General features: G+C 49.5%; 2 protein-coding genes across 2 annotated transcripts in view; one reads left to right on the forward strand and one right to left on the reverse strand.

The window, feature by feature from the left end:
• The first annotated feature begins 181 nt into the window (after positions 1-181).
• Positions 182-23,615, forward strand: ATP1B1 (ATPase Na+/K+ transporting subunit beta 1). Its single transcript, XM_075564578.1, has 6 exons — positions 182-740; positions 4,863-4,991; positions 16,847-17,002; positions 18,803-18,987; positions 21,423-21,503; positions 22,177-23,615. Exons 1-6 carry the CDS (start codon positions 644-646, stop codon positions 22,438-22,440), a joined length of 912 nt encoding a protein of 303 aa, XP_075420693.1. The 5' UTR covers positions 182-643; the 3' UTR covers positions 22,441-23,615.
• NME7 (NME/NM23 family member 7) overlaps positions 23,418-24,055 on the reverse strand; it is a 297,332-nt gene continuing 296,694 nt past the window's right edge. Inside the window, exon 12 of the mRNA XM_075564565.1 lies at positions 23,418-23,701. Coding sequence (XP_075420680.1) covers positions 23,669-23,701 — 33 coding nt within the window. The 3' untranslated portion in view covers positions 23,418-23,668. The remainder of the gene's footprint in view (positions 23,702-24,055) is intronic.

Raw genomic sequence — 24,055 nt, forward strand, 5'->3', positions numbered from 1 at the left:
CCCCAGCCGGCTCCACCGCGGCTCCTTTGTGCCGGCCCCGCGCCCGCCCCCTCAGGCCCGAGACCCCGCCTTCTCGCGCCGGCGATTGGCCGGCCGGGCCGCAAGTGGGCGGGGCTTCGGCCCGCCGTCGCGCGGTATATAGTAAAGGTAGGGCGTGCGCCCTCCGCCAATTTTCCGGCTCGTGGCGGGCGCGCGTGTGGCGTCCTGCAGTCCGCAGTCCGGCCTGTAACTTTCTCCTGCCTCGGGCCTTGCTCTGCAGAGCGCACGGGAGGCGGGGGCCGAGCGCGCGTCCCGGGTGGCAGTGGAGCGGGAGCTGCGGGTTCGCGGAGCCGCGAAGCCCCCACAGCGAGAGGAGCGCGTGGCGGCGGTGCGCCCACCAATAGGTGCGGGGCTCGGAGCCGCCCAGCCCGCGCAATCCCGCCCTCCTCCCTCCGCCCCCGCAGCCGCCACCTCCCCCTCCTCCCGCCCCTGTCTCAGCTCCTCCACCGCGCTCCTGGCACTCGGGGAGCCGCAGCGGCAGCGGCGGGTGTAGCCTGTGGGGAGCCGGGCCGGGGACGCCACCCGCAGCCAGCCGGAGAGGACGCGAGCGCGCTCGCCGCAGTCACCCACCCTCGGACCCCGCGGCAGCTGCTGACCCGCCACCATGGCCCGGGGCAAAGCCAAGGAAGAGGGCAGCTGGAAGAAATTCATCTGGAACTCGGAGAAGAAGGAGTTTCTGGGCAGGACCGGTGGCAGTTGGTGTAAGTACGGGGTCCGCAGCCCTCACCCCCCAGCGCCTTGCCGTCCTTGGGTGTCTCTGGGTCCGTGGGCCGCTCCGCACCCACCATGCTGGCGACGGTGGAGGTCGGTCGGGTGGCGGCCTCCACTTGTCCAGTGCGGAATGCTGAGCCCCCAGGACGGGGAAGGGGGCTAGCCAGGCGGAATGCTATGGCCATGTTAGCGGTCTCCTCTTAGTAATTTGCAACCCATCCTAAGGAGCATCCATTGAGCCTTTCCCTCCTGGGAATAGCCGGGCTCCCGGCCACTGGCCCGTAGTCATCTTGCCCGTAACCCAAAACACAAAACACCCTGGGGCTTGAATCGAGGCTGTGAGAGCACCTGGTGCGGTAATCGGATCTAATGCAGGCGGGGTTGTGTGTGTAGCATCCTCCAGTCTAAATATGTACCGACGAGGGAGACGAAGGGGGGAGGAATCCATCCACACCGCAGTATTTCATAGCCAGGGCCAAAGGCTAGCCCGGTGACCTCCAGGCGTCATCACAGCCCAGAAATGGCCCAGGGGCTCCATGGCTGGAATTGTGTCTGAGCCTTGCCCTCGAAATATGGCAAAGTTTGCTTGTCTTCGGTGTCTACACAGACAGATGCAGAAGCAGTATGAAGCTTTAGTCGGAAACGGCACAAACAGAAGCAACTCGGCTTAAAAGGTTTTATACAGCCTGTTGCTTGGCTGGATGGACACCCCCCCCCCACCATTGAAAGTGAGGTATCTTATGTGTTTTCCGCCTCCGACACCGGAAAGGGTGACATGTTTCTCTGAAAAAGGTCATTTTGAAGGGCAGAGTTGTAGGCAAATCTGTTGGAGTCGTGACTGCGGAGAGAAGGGAGGGAACTCCCTCCTGCTGCATCACTGCCCCCCCTCCTCCACCCCCCCTCCCGCATCATCATCAGTACCACCACACCAGCATCCTCAGTTAGCACCACCTCTGCAGCCACCCGGAGCCCTGAATCGGAACTTACACAGTGGTTCTGGCTCAAAGGGTCTGTGGGAATGGGCCGAATGAGTCAGGGAAATAAGCTTTTGGCTGACATTTTGAAATGGAAGAGGCTGGAATGTATAATATATATCTATCATATGTATGATATAGATATATGTATTTTAGGCAGGAAAAAAATACAGCCCATCATAAGGCTTTTCTTGACCGAAAATAAAGGGTTAATAATGCATCACACTTCAAGGTTAGTCAAGGTGAGGCCTTATTCGCAGGCAAGCCTGGGCCTCCCTGAGCCTCTGAAAATGGGGATCTTGAAGGCAATGGCTTTTAGGTTGTTTGTTTGTTTAGTTTTTTCCTAATTGGGGTGGCGGTGTGGGGTGGAGTGGGCAATAGTGGGATTATTGCCTTAGTTTCTCAGATACAAAAGTAATTCCCTGTATTTTCTTAATGTGGAGGGGGAAAGCCCTAGAGCAAGAATGTATTAAGGCCAGCTCTTGGTCACAGGGCCATCTCCTAGCAACTCCTTGTAACTTGAGTGAGGCCTGGGAGGTGCATTGCGGATCAGGCACCCTTCTCCCATGGTCCACTGGACCTGCCTTCCCCAGTGGTCTGACCCCGCCAGTGCGACAGAGGGCATGGGCTGCGCTTACTCCACGCCCCTTGTAAATTTGCCCTCTAGTGTTTTTCTCGTGGAAATGTCGTTCCTCATTCCAATTCTGTGCTGCTGCTTGGAATAATATTGACCTTTAAGAGGGTAAGGCAGTGTTGAACGACCTGTTCTTAGGCTGACACTTCATGAAGCAGGCCTCCATCTAAGCGAGGATCGATTCATAATGTCTTGATGATACCACATGCAGCAAGGAAGGTGTCAGTACAGTGACTTAATGAGTTTAGACACCAGGCAGGCCTCCTGTGTACTTGTGCTGAGCTAAAAAGCCGGTTCTTGTTTTTGCACCAATCTGTCTGTCCCCTCTGGCAATGCAAGACGTGCCAGAGAGCTGTAACAATCGCCACCTCATTTGGAGAAAAGACACCTTTCCCAGCAGCAGGCCCAATGTGGGTGCCCTTGGGACCAGGGCAGGATGCCCTTGGCTCGCTTGTTCTAGGTAGATTTTCACCAAGATGGACGCAGGGGACTCGCCTGTCATTCGCTTGAGGAACCACAGCGTACAAATTACCTTAGGTTGTCCTGCCATTTAGTAAGTTAATATGTAGTGTGTTTCTTAGTGTTTATAGCTAGACCTGGATGCTCGTTTTTTTCTACCTGCCCATGACCCTTTGAAGGACACTCAGATCCACACCCAATTCCCTCCCCTCCCCCAAACTTCTCTGCCACTTGTATTAAAAGAAAGGAAGACGTTTCGTAGAAAGGAAAAATCACCCAAGGTTACCCCCTGTGGTGCCCGCCGCTGGTTGAGCCTGAGGTGCAGGGAGCCTCTCGAAGCCCAGGGTGCACCTCTCCAACCAGGTGACCTCACACAAGTTACTGGGCAGAGTCTGCTTAGAAAGAGCTCTGAGCGCAAAAGGCCCTGGGTTTGAGGCTAAGTCTTGAACTACTGGCACCAGGACCAGCTTCTCGTCACGGTGCATTGATGTGTTAGAGCCGGCCCTTGCTCATGTGCCTCCTGTGTGGCTGAGAGTCGGCTGTGGTCATGAAGACGGGCGGGCTGCCTTGGTAGAAGAAGAGGTGAATTGGGTAAGCTCAGAGCACTGAATAGGGGGCAGCAAGGAAGTGGAAGGGAACTGGAATCCAGGCTCCCATGGGTCTCTTGCTGACTGTCTTACACCAGCCTCTTGGGAGCATTGGGAGCGTTCACTGGGGTTGGGGGATGTTGGGGGTGGGGTTCTAAGTCTCTTGACACCACAGGCTGCTTGGCTACAGAATGCAGCACAGGGTTAACCCTGTGCTGCCTGGGAGGGAGCGATTGAATTGGGCAGCTGTGGCTCAGGAGCGTCCTGCTCCTGCCCTGTTCTTTTGTCTTTTTCCTTTCTTGTGATAGAGGAAAAAAAGGATATGACTAAGCATTTTGGTGTAGTCCTATGTGTTTTATTTCCCATTAAGAGCCCCGAACTCTTGGTTGCCTAATCAGAAAGTTTGCTTTTTAAACCTGTGGAGAGGGCGCTATGAGTAATCCCCACCATGTGTACCACCTGTCCCTGACGCCAGACACACCTGGCTCCCCCAGGCCTCCAGGGTGAATGCAGCCGGTTTGGAGCGTGTTCAGAGTACCCCGGCTCCCTCAGCCCACCTCTGTGTGCTCGGCGAGGGCTGAGTTGTTTGGCTGGCACCGGGCTGCCCACCGATGCCTAGTACAGCCTGTTACTATGCGGCTAATCGGGGAGATAATCCTTGTAAACCAGTAACTGATAGCCTCATTCCAGTCTGTGTGCTTCATGTTTTTTTGTGGTTTCTGTGCCCCCCCCATCCCCCCCTTGCCTTTGCAGCTCTCAGCCGCCTCCATCTTGCTACTACCTTCAGGGGAAGAGAAACGCAGCTCATGGAGCCTGTCCTTGTGCTGCAGTTCCACGCGCAGAAGATGAAGTGAAAATGGGCTTGCCACTTCTACTCTAGAATTTCCTTTTTTTCCTCTCCCCGCGCCCTCATTTGGTTCCCTGCAGGGAAAAGCGGTGCTTAGTCAGCAGCCCACGTGACTGTACGGAGCAGGTCGGTCTTGGTGGCCCTCGGTGCTACAGACCGGCACGTGAGTGTTCGAGTCCCACCAGCGCCTGGGGTGCGGTAGTGCAGTGTCGAGGGAGAGGCGAGCAAGGAGCACGCCACCTCTCTGGGAGTGTCGTCACACTTGGAGTGCATTGCTAAGCACACAGAAGCAACTCGGGACGTTGTGAACAAGTTCTGTCAGCGTTTTTGTTTTCTTCATTTAGGGGATGAAATCTATTTGCTCTAAAGACTCGTAGTTCTAGGTGAATGTTTTTCTAAGCTCTATTCTCCTGTCACCCCCCCTCCCCATGCCTGGCTGTGTCCCCTCCCCACCACACATGGACACCTGCAGCAGAGGCTGATTCTCCCCAGCCGCCATCTGTGCCCGTCAGGCCCGTGGTGGAAAAGGAACAAGCTCTGAACAGAGCCCCTTCTGCACTGAGCCCAGAGCCCCGACCGCATCACAGCCGTGTGTTTCTGTCCTCCCGCAGTTAAGATCCTCCTCTTCTACGTCATATTCTACGGCTGCTTGGCTGGCATCTTCATCGGAACCATCCAGGTGCTGCTGCTCACCATCAGTGACGTTAAGCCCACCTATCAGGACCGAGTGGCCCCACCAGGTAAAATGAGCTGGAGGTAAAATGGGTGTTTCCTTCTCGGTGGAGGGAGCAAAATGGAAAACTGTGATGTAGACCGAAATGAATGCTGGAGAGAGGAAGCAGGAACTAGCTCCTCCCTGCTGCAGCCGGATCCCCGACCCCCATTGCAGGCGGAGATCCGCTTCACGACTGAGTGGCCACGAGCCATTGCTCCGAACAGGAGGGTAGGCAGGTGGGGGTCGGTAAGTAGGATCCGTCGGATCATGGATGGGCCTTTCAAGCTTTAACATAACATTTTCCCCACATTATTAAAGGAAACATAACCCAGATAAATCCTCATTTAAACAAAAAATCACCGACTCTTTTAAAAAACTAAGTTTAAAGAAAGTGAACTGGCCAACTGCCTATAGGAAAAGGAGCTGAGGTCTAGGGATCTGCCCACCCCCCACTCGTGACTGGATTTTTCAGTTTGACCTTGAACGAAGTCATGGTGTTCTCAATATGCATACCTGTTTAATTGGAGGTTTGTTTTGTCTGCTTTCGCTGTACCCATTTGGCAGTTGAATGAACTGTCTTACTTCAGCTTTATAAAATTGGCTGACGAAAAAGGTTGTGGAATATTGCAAAATGCCACTTGAGTCCCCTGCTGTGATTTATTTTGTGTGGGGGGGTGTTAGGGGAGGTTGGGTGGAGAGGCTTGCACTGCACCTGTGCGTCTCCACGCCAGTCACTAATCCCAGGGGAGGCCCGCTACCCATAGGCTCTTTCCCATTGACCAAGGAAAAGCCAGGGGTAGCTCTTCTAAAATTCAATGCCTGGAGGACCTAGAGAAAGAGGAAGTGTTGTATAACTTCTGGGTTCTCACATTACAAGTGACCTTGAGACTTCTGTTGGGAACATGGCAGTGACTTGCTCCCTCTCCACTCTCCCTGAGCAACGGTTTAGTAAACAGCTGTAGCTAGGCCTTCTGCGTGGGCCTGAGCAGCCTGCTGTCTGTCACTGTCACGTCACGCCTGTCCCTCTCACTTTTGGGAAAGACTTGCAGTGGGAAAAAACTGTTTGAACTATGGAGGTAGCAGATTTCATCTTAGCCCCAAGTCAGGTAAAGCTCTACTGTAAGAAAAACCAGAATGTTTCTCAATGGTTACGTTGTGATCCGTGGAATTTTGGAAGTGGACAAAGAAAAAGCGTAAGTATATAAAATGGCAAAAATTCAGCCTTTCCAGCACCTGTTTCCCAAGAGAGAAGTGGGTCTGCGGAAAGGTTGAAATGCATCCCGATGTGTGCTCCCAAGAAGCCAGGCTTCGGTGACTGTACCGCGTAGCTTGTCTTTTCATATCCTCTTCTGTTTCAGTTTTTATGGTGGCATCTCACTGCCGTCGGTCAGTGATGACTCATAGTGACCCTCTGTGGGTTTCTAGACTGTTGAAGAAAGTAGAAAGTCCAGTTTTCTTCAGAGGAACTGTGAGCAGTTTCGAACTAGTGACCATGTGGTTTGCAGCCCAGTGGGTAAACCACATCACCACCAGGGCTCCTGATGGTAGCATGTGATAATTTAACCATGGCTAGCCTTTCTTCTCTCTACCCTCCACCCCCCACCCTAATACAAGCTAGTCTTCAGTTACGATGCTATTTTACACCAGAAGCCCCAAATCACACAAAATGAAACATTTCTTGTAATGGCTCCGATCATGAAAAGGAAAGTCATGACTTTGTGAACTCTGGAGACTCCCATCGTGGTTGAAACGAACCGTTTTCTTTGCAAAATGAAAGTCAACCTGCAGGGGCCTTTACATAAGGATTTAGCAATGCTCTTGCCTGGGCACTTGATTGGCTGAGGTGCCCAGTGCCTTCCAGCACTTTCCCCTCACACCCTCCCCCTTGCCAGTCTCTTCTTAAGAGACAAGTTCTATGTCCCTATATTTAGGGTCCATGCAGCAGTTGGGCTGGCCTGACAAATACTCACTTCTCCAGAGGAATGCTGGTGGCTCATCTTGGAAATATGCACCCCTGTCCTTGAGAGCCTGAGTCATCGGAAAAGTGCTTCCCTCCCCCTTCCGCATCTGTTGCCCCAGGCCCTTTATAATTCCTCCTTTGCTTATACCCTCACCCCCCTGCCCTGCCTGGGATGCTGTGTGCCTTTCCTAAGAGGCAGTGCATTCATTTACACAGAAGAACATGGGGCCTGAGGAGTGTTGCCCCATTGGATCACCCCTTAAGGTCTGAAAAAACAAATACAGCCAGTTGCTGTCTGATCAGTTCGGACTCATGGTCACCCCAAATATATCAGAGGCTCTATGGGACAGTCAATGGTTGATTTTCCACACCTTTAGAGGCATTGAACCTCCCACCATTTAGTTAGCAGCCTCTGAAGACGCCCCCTAATTGGACCCTGTTTTCTGCATCTTCCGGAATAAATCTGAAAAATGTGTATGTTTGGGCAGGCAGTAATGACTGTTCTTTCAGTATCTACCCTTAACACGTGGGGGAGAATACCTTGGTGAGCTTTCGTTTTAATGTCTTGAAGCCTCCATTTCCAGGGCTGGGAAAGGGAGAAAATCATAGCATGCGCGGAAGATTTTCCAGATCGCAGCTCCAATTCTTCCTCACAGGGACCCTGCAGGATAGAACTGGCCCCTCGCGTGTCCAGTGCTCTAAGTGTTCAGGGAAGCAGCCTGCAACGTCCTTTCCCGTGGAGCGGCTGAGGGGTTTGAACCACAGGCCTTTAGTTAGCTGGCAAGTGCTTCACTAGTGAGCTACCGGGACTCCTTGGAGGATGTCACACAGAAGGGCCCAGTGGATACAAATCTGGCCTGACTGGGTTTTGACTGCCCTTTACACACTGGGCCACTTTGTAATTAGATCTCCTTAAACAACATGTGCCGATGCGGCCAAATTAAGCAGTGGCACTTGTGCAGTGCCGTCGAGTCTCTAAATCTAGAATATTAGATTCCCTGATAGGCCAAATGTGAAAGTCCCAGAGAAAGGTCTGAGGTACAGAATGGAAGTGAATTTAAAGACACACGGATAAATGTGTACCATTTCTTGGCCTTGGCCGTAGGTGCGAATGATACTCCTGACCACCGATCTGCCAGCTCTGCCTGGGAAACCGGGGCTGCCGCCTCAGCGGAAATACCAGGTTGAGTCACATATTAAATTGATGTTTTTATAGATCATTTTACAGGCTGATAGTTGGCAACTTCATATTGCCTAGCCTAAATATCAGAACAGCCCCAAAGTTCCTAAATACCCAATATAGACTTGCAGGAAAATTTCACCGGAGAAGGAAAACAGACATTTGGGAGTTGTGTCCCCATGCAGCTTCCCCAAACCTCAGTGTTCTCATCCACAGAGTGGGAGCAATACTGTGAGTATTAAAGGAGGCCATAAAGATCTGAGGGTGGCTTAAAGGACTCGTGACAGATGGAAATCAGCGTGTGAAACCCACTCTTAGAGTACGCGAATGCAGGCATGCCCATGCGCCTGCACTTGCAGTTTGCACGAGTCAGGCTGTGGCCGCACTGTGTGAAATCTGCCGATGCCCTTTTCCCCATAGCACATGCCCACTTGGTGTCTCTGGTCCCCCTTTGTTAATTTTCAGAATGAATATTTCGGATGTTTGTTTAATGTCGTTTCGCCTAATAGAGGACCCTCCATGGCCACAGTCGGGTCTGCCTCAGCGGACCAGGAGGACAGAGAAGCCCCATTCCCCAAGCTTTCCCAGCCGCAAATCTGCATCATCAGACAGCTTCATTTCCCCATTGGTGGGTTCTAACCACTCACCTCTTGGTTAGTAGTCCAGGGCTTAGCTCTCCCTGCCATCGGGGATCTGTGAACCCCAACATTCCAGCGACTCAAGATTACAATATCTCTGAGGAATACCTGTACTACTTGGTTAGGGACTAAACTCACAGCACTAACTAAGAGTTTCAGCAGTTGACCGCTGCAGCCTAGTGCTTAGATTATGCCTTGGGCTGCTAACCGCAGGCTCAGCCGTTGGAAACTGCTAGCCGTTCTGAGGGAGAACAAAGCAGGGACTTCTACCTGTTCTGCCCTGTCCTGTAGGGTCTCTGTGTCAGTCGACTCCATGGCAGCCGGTAATAGGGAGAACTTTCTACTTCCTTGCCCACTGAATTCATCACTTGCAGGCTCTGAGCTGTGACTGGTGCGGGCGGGCTGTTTCACACCTGAGTTTTCATGGAGCTGATTAGGAGGGAGGAAAGTCTTAAAAAAAAATTCCAGGGACAACGGATTGGCATTAGCAACTGCCAAGCTGTTTGCCAGTAGAGGAGACTGCTGGTGAGGTGTTAGAGTGGTCATCAGACCCGGAGGCTGAGAAGGCCTGCACACATGCGTACTCGCACGCTCACCAGGCCCTGTCCCTAATGTGACTTGTCGCTTGACCTGTGCTCTCATGGGGAAATCTACTCTTCCTCTCACCCCCTGCTGCCTCCCTAACCACATAGCTCCTAACAAGGAGCAAGGTCAGTGTGTCGGTCAGTGGGCACAGGGTCAGTTCCATGCCAGCCGCTTCCTGCTCAGGGTTGTGGGTGGCTTCCTGCTTTGCTCTGTAGTGAAGACGGCTTGGTGCTGTCAGAACTCATTCTAAAAGAGTCCTCTTGGCACCGTGCCTGCCGTAACCAGAATCGGGTAGGGGAAGACCAGCCAACCACACTGGCACCACCAGCAGTCTGTTTCATCTTGATTGTGAAAGGGGAGTATTTGGACAAGCCAGTGCAAGCCAGATTCCAGCACAATTAAGTCAAGTTCTTGAGCAGCATTGCATCGACCTTAAGTTAGCAATTTTCTTTCCCCTGAAAAGGTCACATGTATATTTCTCCCGTTCACCCATATTTCAGGGGCAAATTAGGAACCTAGTAACTGAAAGCTTGGTGGTTCAGACCCACCCCGAGGCCTTGGGGGAACCTGGCCCGGATCTGCTGCAGAAAGGTCACAACCTGGCAGGTTCAACTCTGCCCACAGGGGGTGGGTTGCCCTGAGTTGGAACTGGCCCAGTGGCAGTTAACAGCAACCATAAACAATCGGGAGGAGTTGTCTCACAGGGTCAAGAGGTGTCTTTAGAATCCACTGATTCGTACCTCAGCAGCTGACGTCCTACCTGTAAAGATGCTGTCTGCTTGCTGGCCAGTCCTGATGGCCTCGTACTTTGCTCTCCTCCCACCCCCAGATCGAGTCCGTTCCCAGCACAGTGAATGACGGCTCCCAGAACCCTCTGCCCAGGCTCACGCTGTTGTAAAGGACTTCCCCAAGTTCTTAGGCCCGTGCCCTAGCCGCAGTTGCTGTGGCTGTCACCAGCTCGCCTACCCATGATCCACTCCTGTTCTGAGGGCCGGGTTACAACTGTTGGCGCTTGCGACACTGGCAGCCTGATGCCCAGCTCCAAAGTGATCTCCGAAAGCCCAGGAAAAAGAATCATCATTTAGAGGCCCTTTCAGATGTACAAGCAGAGCACAGAGATCTAATAAGTGGGATCAAATAACAAATCTGGGGATATGATGATGATGGGGAGAGAAAGAGAGGCCAGTTGGTGGTAGAAGCTTCAGTTCAGATGCTCTGCTGCACCCACCCAGGAGCAGGGCTCTGTCCTGGGCCTGGGAGTGGAAAGGGCATCCTCACCTGCAGGCACTGATTTCTGCTGGGCATGGGCTGGTCCATGCAGCTGTAGTTCAGTGCTCTGCTTTCAGCCCTGGGAGCCCATCGGACCCAGACAAGACTAGCGAGCTGGTTAGGGAGATGGAAGGGAGCCAGGGAAATGTACTATCCAGTGGCTTCCAGACCACATGCATGAATAGACCTCTTCAGAGACCTTGTATAATGCGGTGTCTTGTTTCAGGATGTTCGTCATGGAGCAAATGTTTACGTTTTGTCTCTAGGCAAGTCATACCTTGATGCGTGTTTGCTCTTAATGACGTGCCTGGATTTGCTTGTTTGTTTTCCCTTTCTGAGGATGATGCCTTTTAAAATTCTTACAGGGGTGACAAGCTCAGTTATGAACCATATCAAAGGTCAGAGATGCGTCCCCTGTGACAGACACTGCATGTTCTTGTATGCATGCTCTGAAGGAATTCACTCTTGTTTGTGCAACTACAGATAAGAGGCACCTCCATCAGGGACAGAAAGAACAGCCTTCCACAGGGCGCCAGGCGGGAAGAGCTTCTTTCCACAGGGTTGTTAGGTACCCGGATCTAAAGACCAGCAAGCCTGTGTGTCAGACCTTCCAGAGGCCTAGGTTCTGAGGGCTCTGGGAGGGTCTGCTTGTGACCCTGAGAAGAAGGAGAAGGGCATTCATGCGTCTGACTCCTTGCTCCGCCCAGCCTCGGAGTCAGAGGTGAATCAAAAGGTGACCAGTTTCAGAAAGCATGTCACAGAAGTACCTTTCCCCCTGTGGCCCCCTAGTTTGTTGCAAGGTAAACTGACTCTAATCCTGTAGATACAAAATTAAAAATACACAAACACCCAGAAATATTGTAGGTTTTACAACATGGTGCTTCAAAGGTGGAGAAAACACCCTTGTACGCATGACTGTATTTGTGCATCATCATACTACCCCAATTTTTAAAAAACTAGCAGTTTTCAGAAGACACGTGTTATGCATGCATTGTGTGTGGCCACATTTCTACAGGTTTCTTTGCCTCCTAAGCCCTCCTCAGTAATAGGGTTACCCTCCTGGAGGTTGCTACGAACACGGTGTCTGTAGAGTATTCCGTGTATGACTCATCAGCTGGTTTAAGTGACAGGTTCAGGCAGCTGTGCTTTGAGTGGCTTGGGCGTAACAGTTACAAGGTTAAAATGGCTGCCTCCCTGTTTCAAACTAAAGACCCACAAGCAGACTAAGAAACGGAAAACCTGTTATAACATACACCCAACTGGAGACAAAACTCTTAGTGAAAAGCTTCTCTTTTCTCTCGCCCTCTCCTCTTGCTGTTAGTAGCCGCCGAGGCCGGTCACTGAGTGTTTTTCTTGTTCCTCCAGAGGTGTGGGCCCATAGAAAGCACTTGTGTCTCTAAAAACGCATGTGTGTAACCATTTTCCACTTTTCTTCATTTGCAGCAAGTCTTATATGAAATTGGCATAATGAAAACCAAATACTATATTAATTGGATTTAAATATTTGAACTACTACGCTTTGTTTTGCATATCCAGATTCTCACCCTACTCTTTCAGAAATGTTTATTACATAGTAAGATGGTAGTCAATGGGGCATCATGTTTGGGCCAATTCAAGGTCAGAAGACTTTAGAGGGGAAAGGTTAGATGTGTTTCCCGGAATGTAGTATGAAACCACAAACCCAGATGGGGTGTTCTGCCTTTGGCCCCTGGCAGTTGGCCACCGCCGCCGCCAACAAAGCTCACCATTGTTCAAAGTTAGAACTGTAACAACGTTAAGGAGTGGGCGATGGAGAGAAAGACCAGCTGAGAGTATGCCACCTAGTGTGAAAGAAATTTGTGAGAACCCCACTCTGCCAGGGGTGGAATCTGTGAAGAATTTGTGAGGGCTGTTAGCTGCAAGGTCATTGGTTCAAACCCACCGGCTGCTCCACGGTTGAAAGGTGAGGCTGTCTATTTCTGTCAAGATTACAGTCTCTGAAATCCTATATGGCATTGCTAAGGAGTCACATTTGGGTTGCAGCGTGCTATATTTAACGACAAATTTGTATGAGGGCTCAAAGTAGTACAAGTTGCTACACTCATCCGTATCTCCCTCATTTTCCTTTCCGTTAGTTTGATGACTATACAGTAACTTGGTATCAGTTCATGGCTGCTTCATCTGCTTGGGGGCACTCTCTAATCAGAGTGGAGAAATAGCTTCCTAGGAAGTGAACGTTCCTAAGGGTCTGGACAAGTTCTCATCAGAGACATTTCCAATTCAGACTGCCCAGCCCAGAAGAGGCCAGGGGACTGGCCTGTGGTACCCTCATCGGGCTCAGTAGGAGCAAGGAGGGTGGGGTCAGGGATGGGGGCACAGATGGTGGGTGATAGCCTGAGATATTCCAGAGATGTGAGGGAGGAGCGCCCAGGGGCACAGCAGCAGGCCAGGGCCACTTGTCTGTGGACACTGACCCATGTCTGTAAGCATATGCGTAGGCACTCCGTAGATGTCGATGAGAGGGAGAAATTGATTGCATGACCTACACCCAGATCATTTATGCTGCTTTTCTGGAAAAGACATTCGGATCTGAAGCTGAGGGTTGTCACTCAGGATTGTGTTAATTATGACCTTCTAAGACCCCCTCCTCAAGGGTGCCGTGTTGGTGGTGTGATTACCCCTTGGGCTGCTCACTGCAAGGTCGGCAGTTTGAAACTACCAGCCACTCGGAGGAGACAGACTGGGCTTCTACTCCCATATCTGCTACAGTCTCAGAATCTCAGGGGCAGTTCTGCTCAGTCTTATCCAGTCACTCCGAGTCGCATCAACTTGATGGCAGTGAGTGAGTGAGTGAGTGAATGAATGAAGTTGAGTGAGTGAGTGAGACCTCTCCAGAGGGCATCTGTAGCTGACAGGGAGGGAGGGCAGACTTCCTGGGCCTTAGGAACGGCATCTCGTGGCTCCTCCTCCCAGGGTGCTAATCACTGAGAATGGAATCGGCAGGACAGAGATTGGCTCAGCTCTCATCTCCGTTTCCTGGGATTATTCTTGGTTTCATCTGTTTCTGGGCTTGTCAGAGCAAGGTTGAGTGTCTTCAAGGGTGTCTCAGTCTACCTTCCTCTAACGTGGTAACATATGAAGCACCTTCAAAGGGTTTGTGGAAAAAGTGGAATTAAGAGATACTGAAGTTCTCCCACGAACCTCTGAAGCCCTTGTGTGCAGACTTGATGGGGCTGAGATCCTGTGCTGTGCTTACCGAAGACAGATAGCAGTGCAGACGTCACTTGCTTTTCATGGCAGCGAGTCCCTCCCCAGGTCTCAAACATCTGCTTTGTATTAACAGAAGTCTTCCCTCGCTCCGAGACGCTTGCATCAGGCCCTCCGCAACAAGTTCCCTGTCAGTGTCACAGTTACTTGGTTGCTTGTACAGCGTTTAAATTATCGAGCCGCCTTTGAGCCAGCGGTTCTCAACCTGTGGGTCGCGACCCCTTTAGGGGTCAAAGAACCCTTTCACAGGGGTTGCCCAATTCATATCAGTAGCGAAATGACAGCTATGAAGTAGCAACGAAAATAATGTTATGGTTGGGGGGTCACCACAACATGAGGACCTGTATGAAAGGGTCGCAGCATGAGGAAGGTGAGAACCACTGCTTTGTGCCCTTTCTTATGTAAGATCTGGAACCACTGCCACCATGTCGTTTCCAACTCATAGCTAGCCCACATACTCCCCAGGCTGTAAAGCTTTCATGGAGCAGAGCTTTCTGTGGTGGAGGAGCCGGGTTGGAACCGCTGACCCTGACGTTAGCCGTACCACACTTCTCCGCCCTCCTGCCAGGCTCCTTTCACACACTAAAGTGAGGCTCAATAACAGAATGCACCTGTTCCAGCTTACCTGCAGATTCAGTTTAAAGACATACTTGGGAATGAAGTTGGTAACTGGAGGCTGACTGCATTTCTGGTTTTTCCTGTCTAGAGAGACACACGGGCCAATGTGTAAACGCAGTCTCAGCGTCAGTGTGCATGGCAGTCAGACTACTTGCAGTTGGTCCCATAATTCGGATCTCGAATGTAACAAAATAGAAGTGCTGACTAATCAGGAATAAGTCTTTGGATAAACTTGAACTTGGTTTTGACCATGGTGCCCAGGCCCCTATGGATTCATCAGCGATACCAGTTAATAAGGACCTCCGCGGGAGGAGCTGGTGCCTTGAGGTCTGACATTTGTTTCCTGTAATAGGTAGGGTTATAGTAGACATCCTGGACTCGAAGGAATGGAAAGTCGGTCTCTAATTTTCCTTGCTCCTTTCCCCATCCATGGGAAGAGCTGAGAAGTAGCCTTAAGATAGAGCCTTGCGGGGCATGTACACCTGAGTGACCGCTGGGAGACATGATAAGAGGCAGCCAGTGAAGTCAGGGGCCAACCGATGGAAGAGGCAGGAGGGGGAGAAGGGGGAGGGGCCGGACGGACATCGGCACATGTGGCACTTATCACCCATTGTGTGTTTGCTAGGCCACCCATCCTGCTGACTGGCCACATTGTGCAAGCCTGGACTGGCACTGGGTGGATGTCCCATGGGTCAGCTGGCAGCCATTCTTCCCTCCCTCTGGTTCCAGCAGCTGCTTGCTGCGGCACCTTCTCCACTTTGCTGCTGGTCCACCACTGCTAGGACCCTAGGCCTCTCCACGTCATGTCGGGATGCGCTGGAAGAGCATTCCCCACACCATCCGCCTGGCTCATTTCCGTAGATACTTGCTCTGAGCCAGGCCTGCGGTTGCAGGCTCCTGGTGGCCCCGCAGGCGGGAAAGCACCCTTCTCTCTTGACCTCCAGATTATTTTTGGAAGATACCCCATCCTTCCGAGTTGGCATTAAGAATGTCCACCTGAGAGGAGGGAGGGGAAAAAAGAGGAGCTGATACCCAGGGCTCGAGTAGAAAGAAAATGTTTTGAAAAGGATGATAGGAACATATGTGCTTGATATAATGAATGCATGGATTGATATAAAAGCTGTAAGAGGCCCCAATAAAATGATTTATTAAAAGGATGTCCACCTGAGTTAAGGCCTAGTATCTCACTATCTCTAGTGAGCCAGCATCCCTCAGCTCATGGGAGCCCTGTCTGCCACCACTCTTTCAGGCGCAGCGTGACCGTCACTGGAAGCTCCTCACCCCTTCGTTCCTTTAGAAGGAGTGGGAAGCGGGCAGCGGGGTTTCCCATGACAAATCTCTTTAGAAGTGACACTAAACCATCTTCAAAAGGATGACATGAAACCTGAGGCGTTTGGGGTGGAGGTGGGGAGCTGTCGTGATTTGCTCACAAAAAATTGATTCCGAACCCAAGGCAGACATCGGTTGCTTTCCCTCGTGGACACCATTGGATAAGTCAAGAATGCCTTGTGAATTGAAGTACAGAATTGACTGGTGAATTGGAAGGCAGGAGTGGTTACTGCCATCCCTCAAATTCCTCCACCTTCCATGAAAAGATCCAGCCAAGGTTAAAATAGCCAAAGAAGTAGCGCTGTGGGTCCTCTTGAGTCTATCAAGTGTGGAATGCATTCTTTCACCGGAAATGTATAGAAAGTGCCCTGCCAACATGCTTGCCACTGTGGGGTGGGGAGTGGGGCGGCTGCACTGCATGCTGACTGCCCTTTGGACAGCCGGGTCAGTACATCACTGAAAAGATCGGCATCTTCGGAGCATCGCACATTTAGATCGTAATTCTGGTTCCCCCACTTTACCTGTGATCTTGGGCCAGGCACGACCTTTCTATGCACACGGTGTTTTCATCGGATAACGTGGAGAAGTAGTAGTGCCCGTGGTGAGATGTTGCTGTAGAAATGAAACCATTCTAAAGCATAGCCATTGCTACTTGGGGACTCCGTCTACGTACGTGGGCAGCAATTTCACAAAGGAGACAAGAATTTAACCTTTGCTCTTGGGTCAGGAGAGGAAGCCTGGCGGCATTGTGGTCATCACCAGGCTGCTGAGCACGGGGCAGCAGTTGAGCCCAGCAGCTTCTCCCTGGAGAAAGCGGACTTTCTGCTGCCATGAAGAGTCACAGTCAGTCTCGGGGCCCACGGACAATTCAGGGTCACCATGAGTCAGAATTAACTCCATGGCAGTGAAAGTTGGGGTTTGTGGTTTTATTTTTTAAGCCAAGTGGGACTGGTTAGCAAAGTATCAGATGTAGAGAATTAGCTTTTGAATTACCTTAATTGACAGCTTTTTGCTAATGGTTTTTTAATTTTGTTTTTAAACTCTGTCTGCTCTAGGATTAACACAGATTCCTCAGATCCAAAAAACTGAGATTTCCTTCCGTCCATTAGACCCTAAGAGCTATGAGCCCTACTTGCTGAACATAATTAGGTTCCTGGATAAGTACAAAGATTCGGCCCAGAAGAATGATATGGATTTTGAAGATTGTGGCAGTAAGTAGACTTCTTAGCAGTATTTGTGGTTGGTTTTCTCTTGCCTTTAACTCTTACTAACCTTTTCTACTTGCTGTTTTTAATGGCTGTGGGGTATTCCTGAAATAATGGAAGATTGAGTTCTGGCCTTCTTGGGAGGACACATTCTGCTTAGTTTTTGTTTGGCTCTTTGGACGAAGGCCCTCCGTGGTTTAGATGCAGTGAAATACCTAACTGGATAGACAGCCCTCCCTGCTTTTTATCACTCAGACCAGCAAGTAGACCACCAGTACAGTTGGCGGCACCTAGACCCATTGATCTGGAGAAGAACAACTGTTTGTATTTCCAGAAATCGCCCCATGCCCTTCCCAGTTCTACGTATAGAAGGAGCCAGGACCTTTCTCTCCTGAGAACCACTCATTGGTGTCACCAGCTCTACCTGCCCTGGGAGTGGGCAGAGTGCACACTGTGCATCCCGCTTGTGATGGACCATGACGTGTGCGCCTTAGGCAGCTGCACATCTCGGATGAGGAAGTGGCTGCTGACAGAGAAAGGCCCTTCATTTCCTTGAGCCCTTGGGGTGAACAGACTCCCTTGTTACCTGCGGTGTGAGTCCTCCCACCCATGTTTTCAGACTGACCAGAAAAAAGGTGTCTCCCTGGGTTACCAGATGGTCCTCAGACCCCATCCATTCAGACATTACTGACCCTGCTTCATCTGACAGACTGCTGGGTCAGAATATGCAGCTAATTTCAAGACATTTGGGGCAGGCTTTTTTTCTTTTTAAAGAAAGAAATGTTTCACTGTGAATTTCTATTAGAATTTGAATGTAGTTTCTTCTTACTTGGCAATTTTTAAAAGACCTGTTTGGAACTAGAATTAACCACTTCATGAGAAGTGGATTAACTTGACCATCTAAAGCAAAAACAGTTAACTTGCAAACTTAAAATGCACCAATTTCCTCCCCGATGTATTGCTTTAACATTTAAACTTTAAATCACTGTTTCTCTGGCTTGATATATCATAAATCAAGAATGCTAGCCTTAAGATCTTTCAGCTGGACAAATGCTTATAAGAATGCAGACATTTAAAAAGCAAAACCTGAAATCAACAACTACCTGAGTGAGCTCAAAGGCAAGCATCAGCAGCCCGGCCCCGGGATGACTCACTGTCTGATGTAGTTGGGACTTGGCTTCTGTAGAAGTTCCAGCTCTGAAAATGATGACAGCCCTTTTGTCCCTGTTAGCAAGCTAGGCCCTTGCTGACCTGTGTAAACGATGCTGCTCTTGTGAAGAGCAATCCAATTGCCTTTTCTTCTAAATAGCTGAGTAATCCATTATTTAAGCTAGGGAACTATTACCAGAGACCAGATGCTGATGTGCTGATCATCAAGGGCTGAGAAGCTATTGGTGTGGGGTTATTTATCAGCTAACAATGGCTCTTGGTCCTGGTGGCACCATGGTTAAAGCTTTCTGTTACTTACACAAAGGCCAGCAGTTCTAACTTGCCAGCCCCTCACTCCAGGGGAGAAGGTTGCAGCAGTCTGCTTTCTTAAAGATTACAGCTTCGAACACCCCGTGGGGGCAGTTCTGCTCTGTCCTTGGGCGCAGTGAGTCAGAATTGCCAGGCGTTTTGGCTGGCTCTTGGTGAATTACCTCTTTAATGTTAGTGAAGAGATGTGGATAAAAAAGGAAAACGTCCTGAATTCAGACAGTGCATTCAGTGCAGAGTAGCGCTGTCGTCAATTAGGCAAGCGTGGCAGGAGAGAGTATACCTCTGCCTTTACTCTAACCACGCTAAGGAAATTGTTTGCATTTTCAGATATGCCCAGTGACTTCAAAGAACGAGGAGACTATAGCGCCGACCGTGGACAGCGGAAAGTCTGCCGCTTCAAGCTTGAGTGGCTGGGAAATTGCTCCGGACTAAACGATGAGACTTTCGGCTACAAAGAAGGCAAGCCATGCATCCTTATCAAGCTCAACCGTGTTCTGGGCTTCAAACCTAAGGCAAGTGATATTTTAATCATTCAATTTTGACGAGCCACGCGGGCTTGGTGTGGAGCGCTGGGCCATTAGAGGCTGGACACCCTCCAGGTTGAATGTTGAGGATCATGCTTTTTTGGGCTGTGGCCATGACTGCCCTCACACTGGGGACATATCGCTGGAAGAAACATCTTCCTCTTTAAAATTGGCTCTTTTGGTCATTAATTTTATGTCAAATGCTGTTCGTTTGTAGTATTTCTAAACGAAAATTACTGTATGGATGAAAAGTTTTAGAATTCCAGTCCTTGCTTCCTGGCAGAGGCATCAGAGTGCTTTTACCGCCACCAAAGGCCACACTGAAAGGTTGAATGGGGTGGATTGACGCTTCTGTGGTTGGATCGCTTGATACGGGTCTCCGAGAGCACGGAATGTATTTTCCAACAGACATTTAGCCTTTCCACATCGAAGAGGGCATAACAGAAACCCTCCAAGTGCCACTCTGTTGTGCTTGTGTTTGACATTCCCATTGCTTGGGGGACACAAAGGGGATTGGTACGGCCTGGCCAAAGGAAGACAGGTTCTAGTTAATCTGTCCTCTGAATCGCGTGCTTTTGCTATTTCCCTTCATAGACTTGGAGTGACATTGGATGTGTCCACAGAGGCAGGCAGTCTAGTCTGCTGAGTTCCACATATGTCCCCACATCTAGTCTGTTAAGTGATGAAGTCAGCTACCCCACCCCCCATTCATTCTTTATGGCTTCCACTTGTTCTCTTTCTAGTTTACTCTCCCAACCAAAATCCTCAGCCGTTGTGTCATCATTGGTGGTTACATGTAGTACCCCATCATCTCAGGCTAGTGGCTTGTTTCCTCACCTTCTGGGGATAGCTGCTGGCATTCCCAGTAGCTTGTTTTGCTCTGAAAATTTAAAAAATCTGTTTAAAATATTTTTAAAGGTAAATATGTTACTCAGAATGTTCTAAAAGCATCCAATCTGGACACACATTTCCGCACATATCAAGCAGATTTCAGTACCAGAATACTAGTCCGTCACCCGTCCGTCCAGAGCGCTGTCCACTTCCACCGACGTCGATGGGCCCATGTGCACGTCACATCTCATGTCAAGACTCACATACGATCTAATACTCACGACAAAATCATACCAATGTGAACTTCTGGGCATGGGGTGGTGGGGCAGGGGTTGCAGAATGGAGACCTGAAGACCATCTGTAGACAATTGGATATCCTCTCACAGAAGGGTCACAAGGAACAGACGAGCCAGTCAGGGTGCAGTATAGCACCGATGAAACATACAACTTTCCTCTAGTCCTTGAATGCTTCCCCCCGACCCCCGCTCCCTGCCCCACTATCATGACCTCATTTCTACCTTACAAATCTTACTAGACCTGAACATGTACACTGGTACAGGTAAGAGCCTTCAACACATGGAATCCAGGACAGATCACCCACTCGGCATCAATAATGGGACTAAAGATCACAAAAGGGGAAGGTGGAGGAGAAAGGGGGAATCGATCACAAGGATTGACGTATCACCCCCTCCCAGAGGGACGGACAGAAAAGTGGAGGAAGGGAGACAGCAGACGATGTAAGACAGGAAAATATAACTTATCAAGGGTTCTTGAGGCAGGGTGGATGGGGAGGGCGGGGAATGAGCTGATATCAAGGGCTCAAGTAGAAAGAAAATGCTTTGAAAATGATGGCAACATATGTACAAATGTGCTTGACACAATGTATGGATTGTGATAAGAGCTGTACAAGCCCTCAATAGAAGTATTTAATAATAATAAGAAAAGACATACGTTACTAATGTGAGTAAGCAAGAGACTATAATGGGTTTATCAAAACACCATTGAGGCGGATTCAAGCCAGGGTGCTGGCAAGAAAGCTCTGCACTTCACCACAGTGGTCATGTTCAGGCTGTCCTATGGAGTCTCCTCAGTGGGTTTGCCCCTGTACCGCACCCCCCTTCCGGGCATTGCCCCTTTCTCCTGTTTCAAACAGTGCCCTTTCCGATAAGGCTTAGGAACACTTTCACTCGGCAGTACCTCTTCTGGTGCATCAAAGGAAAGCTGATTTGCAAAAAGTGCCCCGGCTCCATTTATTATTCATGGTTCAAGAGGAAAACATAGGTTTTTAAACAAAGAAATGTCAGTCTCTCTGAGAATTCTCTCTTAACGGGTCCCAGTAGAGTTCCGTTCAGCACTGGGTCAGCATCACTGTAGTGGTGGCAGCACGTGGGCACTTTGATTTCGGGGGGACTGTAAGCAGCACCTCCCCTGGATTGGTGAAGGGCAGTCATTCATATCTCTGTCCTGAGAGTGCTCTTCCAGTGGGCTCGTTGTGACCAATGGGCCCTGGTTGGGTTACACACGAGTTTTCTTTTTCAGAAATTTTACAAATTATTTATAGCCTGACTAACCAATGTGGTTTCTCTATTTAGCCACCCAAGAATGAGACTCTGGGACCTTCCTCAATGATGAAGTACAGTCCGTATGTCCTGCCTGTTTACTGCACTGGCAAGGTAAAAGGCATTTACGGTTGCTGGGGGTGGGGGGCACGGGACGAGGGGAGAATGAGTGTGATGGTTGTGAGAGGTGAAATAGGAATCAGGGAAACACTGCTCCCAGCTATGTGTTCCAGAGAGTGAAGTTGTAGTTAGACTGCAGAAACATCGACAGAAAGACGAATAAGAACACAGATAGACCAGACTCGCTCTGATGCCCATGAAGAAGTAAGTTTCTCACTGAATAAGAAACGGAATCGTCTGCACTCACTCACTTGAAACTTGGTCTACACAGCAGAGGTGAACTAGCCTGTCTTGAACAGGCTTCGTTGGCCCAACTAGTACATTGAAAGGTGGAGGCCAAGATTATTTTTAATGCGAAAGTTCTGCGGATGTTGATCACCGTGTTTATGAGCCTTTCTGCACACGTGCCTGGAGGGTACTGAGCATGTGCTGTAGGGTCTCCTGTCAGATGCCATCCCGGTGCGGCCCAAAGGGTAATCATTTTCACCTGTTTCAGGGAGAGGTTGTGTTCAGCATGTCAGAGGACAGCTGTATGTCCTGCAGTCTGTGCTCTGGGTGGCCTTAAGGGTAGTGGTGGTGGTGGTGGTGTGCGTGCATGCCTGTGTGTGTAAGGACAACAGTGATCCAGGATGTGGGACATTAAAATACATTCCACTCTGGTTTTCAGCGAGAGGAAGATAAGGATAAAATTGGAAACGTGGAGTATTTTGGACTGGGCGGCTATGCTGGGTTTCCTCTGCAGTATTATCCTTACTACGGCAAAATCCTGCAGTCCAAGTACCTGCAGCCCCTGCTGGCTGTGCAGTTCACCAACCTCACCATGGACACCGAAATCCGCATCGAGTGTAAGGCGTATGGTGAAAACATTGGGTACAGTGACAAAGACCGTTTTCAGGGACGCTTTGATGTAAAAATTGAAGTTAAGAGCTGATCACAAGCACAGATCTTTCCCACTAGCCATTGAAAAAGTTTAAAAAGATTACAAAAACAAAAAACCTACTAGTCTTGAACAAACTGTCATACGTATGGGACCTACACTTAATCTATACGCTTTACACTAGCTTTCTGCATTTAATAGGTTAGAATGTAAATTAAAGTGTAGCAATAGCAACAAAATATTTATTCTACTGTAAATGACAATAAAAATTGAGCCTTGGGACGTGCCCATTTTTACTGTAAATGATGATTCCATAACTGACTTGTAGTAAGCAGTGTTTCTGGCCCCTAAGTATTGCTGCCTTGTGTATTTTATTTAATGTACAGTACCCTAGGTGCATACTCCGGTCCTTTTCCAAGCCATGTTTATCGTATCTGTTTGCTACTTTCTGTGAGCAAGGTGTGCTGTCCAAGGTGTAAATACTCAATGGGAATAAAACTGGCATGGTCACTTTTTTTTTTCCTTTTTTTTTGGGGGGGGGACGGGTGGGTTGTCTCTTAGACAAAGATACTGGCCCATCGATGAGCATTTTTAACACACTCCATAGTCTTTTCCTGTGGTGTTAGGTCTTTATTTTTTTTCCTGGGGTGGGGTGGGGTGGGCTGTCATGGGGGAACTGCCGTTTAAATTTAAAGTGACACTACCATAAAACCACACACACACACACAGGTGATGGGTTGTGTTGTGCTTTGTACTGAATGCTGTCCTGCCATCTCCCTTGTCCTCCAGTACGTTCCGAAGCTGTGTATGAGACCTGGGCGGGTCCACCGCTGCCTGGCGGTGGAGCTGCTGGTTAATTTGCTTGTACATTTTTGTTTTCCTTTCCTTCCTCTGGAGGCATCACGTGCTGGTGCTGTGTCTTTATGAATGTTTTACCATTTCCACGGTGGAAGAATTTTATATTTATGCAGTTGTACAATTTTTTTTTCTGCAAGAAAAAGTGTAATGTATGAAATAAAAACCAAAGTCACTTGTTTGAAAATAAATCTTTATTTTGAACTTTATAAAAAGCAATGCAGTACCCCATAGACTGGTGTTACATGTTGTCTAAAGTGCATAATCCATGTCCTAACATATGTAATAATTGCCAGGAGTACAGTGCTCTTGTTGATCTTGTATTCAGTCAGGTTAAAACAATGGACAATAAAAGAATGAACACATTCCTCATGTGCGTGGCTGTCTCGTGTCTAGACGTGTCAGTCTGTGATGTCCTCTGTTTTCTCTAATTATCCAAGATCTTGAAGAAATACTGAACCTGAAAGACAGACGCATGATTCCATTAATCCATGTGGAAGTACAGCCTTTGCCACACGACACAGGTGGAGAGGCTGGCCAGGAGGAATCCACCACCAGTCAATTGGCAAAACCCAGCCCTCCCCCAGATAACAACCAGGCCTTGAGATCAACTGTAGCGGACTTACCAGTGAGGCTTTCGTTTAGTACATACTTGATTTTAGGACCAACCTGCACTGCTATCTCACCCACTGTGGAAAACAGTTGAAACCAATGGCTGTGGGTTTTGGGGGTTTGTTTGCTTCATTAGTTATGTCTGTTTTTTGTCTTTTAAAGGAAGTTAGGTTGGTTTTGTTTTTTAATGAAGTTAGGTTTG

Source organism: Tenrec ecaudatus, chromosome 1 (assembly GCF_050624435.1).
Source record: "Tenrec ecaudatus isolate mTenEca1 chromosome 1, mTenEca1.hap1, whole genome shotgun sequence".
Lineage (NCBI taxonomy): Eukaryota > Metazoa > Chordata > Mammalia > Afrosoricida > Tenrecidae > Tenrec > Tenrec ecaudatus.

What these genes read in the sequence shown, in the direction of transcription:
- ATP1B1 (XM_075564578.1), top strand. Translation starts at nt 644, where the DNA reads ATGGCCCGGGGCAAAGCCAAGGAAGAGGGCAGCTGGAAGAAATTCATC. An exon ending in GGACCGAGTGGCCCCACCAG is followed by an intron (nt 4,992 to 16,846) that starts GTAAAATGAGCT and finishes TGTCTGCTCTAG; the next exon opens with GATTAACACAGATTCCTCAG. An exon ending in TTCTGGGCTTCAAACCTAAG is followed by an intron (nt 18,988 to 21,422) that starts GCAAGTGATATT and finishes TTCTCTATTTAG; the next exon opens with CCACCCAAGAATGAGACTCT.